The 433-nt window shown below is 70.2% G+C and overlaps 1 protein-coding gene across 1 annotated transcript in view; it reads left to right on the forward strand.

Moving 5' to 3' along the window:
* The first annotated feature begins 6 nt into the window (after positions 1-6).
* The window catches only part of LOC102762072, a 43360-nt gene continuing 42933 nt past the window's right edge, over positions 7-433 (forward strand). The window contains exon 1 of the mRNA XM_015565150.1: positions 7-429. Within this exon, the coding sequence (XP_015420636.1) occupies positions 59-429 (371 nt within the window). The 5' untranslated portion in view covers positions 7-58. The remainder of the gene's footprint in view (positions 430-433) is intronic.

Raw genomic sequence — 433 nt, forward strand, 5'->3', positions numbered from 1 at the left:
GGACGCGGCCGCCTCCCCAGCTGTGAGCCGCAGCCTCGCCCGTGAAGACGGGCCCACCATGTTCTATGGGACCCACTTCATCATGTCTCCGCCCGCCAAGAGCAAGCTGAAGCGGCAGGGCCAGCTGCTGTCCAGCGTGCTGTCTCGCACGCTGAGCTACAAGTACCGCGACCTGGACGCCACCTTCGCCGACCTGGGTGCCAGCGACGACCCGGCGGAGCTCTCCACTCAGCTCTCAGCGCCCGGGGTCCTCAAGGTGTTCGGGGACAGCGTGTGCACGGGCGCCCACTACAAGAGCGTGCTGGCCACCTGCCGGTCCAGCGCCCAGGAGCTGGTGCGGGAGGCCCTGGAGCGCTACTCCCTGAGCCCCGATGGCGCCGGCCAGTACGTGCTGTGCGACGTGGTGGGCCAGGCCGGCGACTCGGAGCGGCCG

This window comes from Myotis davidii, unplaced genomic scaffold (genome assembly GCF_000327345.1).
Source record: "Myotis davidii unplaced genomic scaffold, ASM32734v1 scaffold399, whole genome shotgun sequence".
NCBI lineage: Eukaryota > Metazoa > Chordata > Mammalia > Chiroptera > Vespertilionidae > Myotis > Myotis davidii.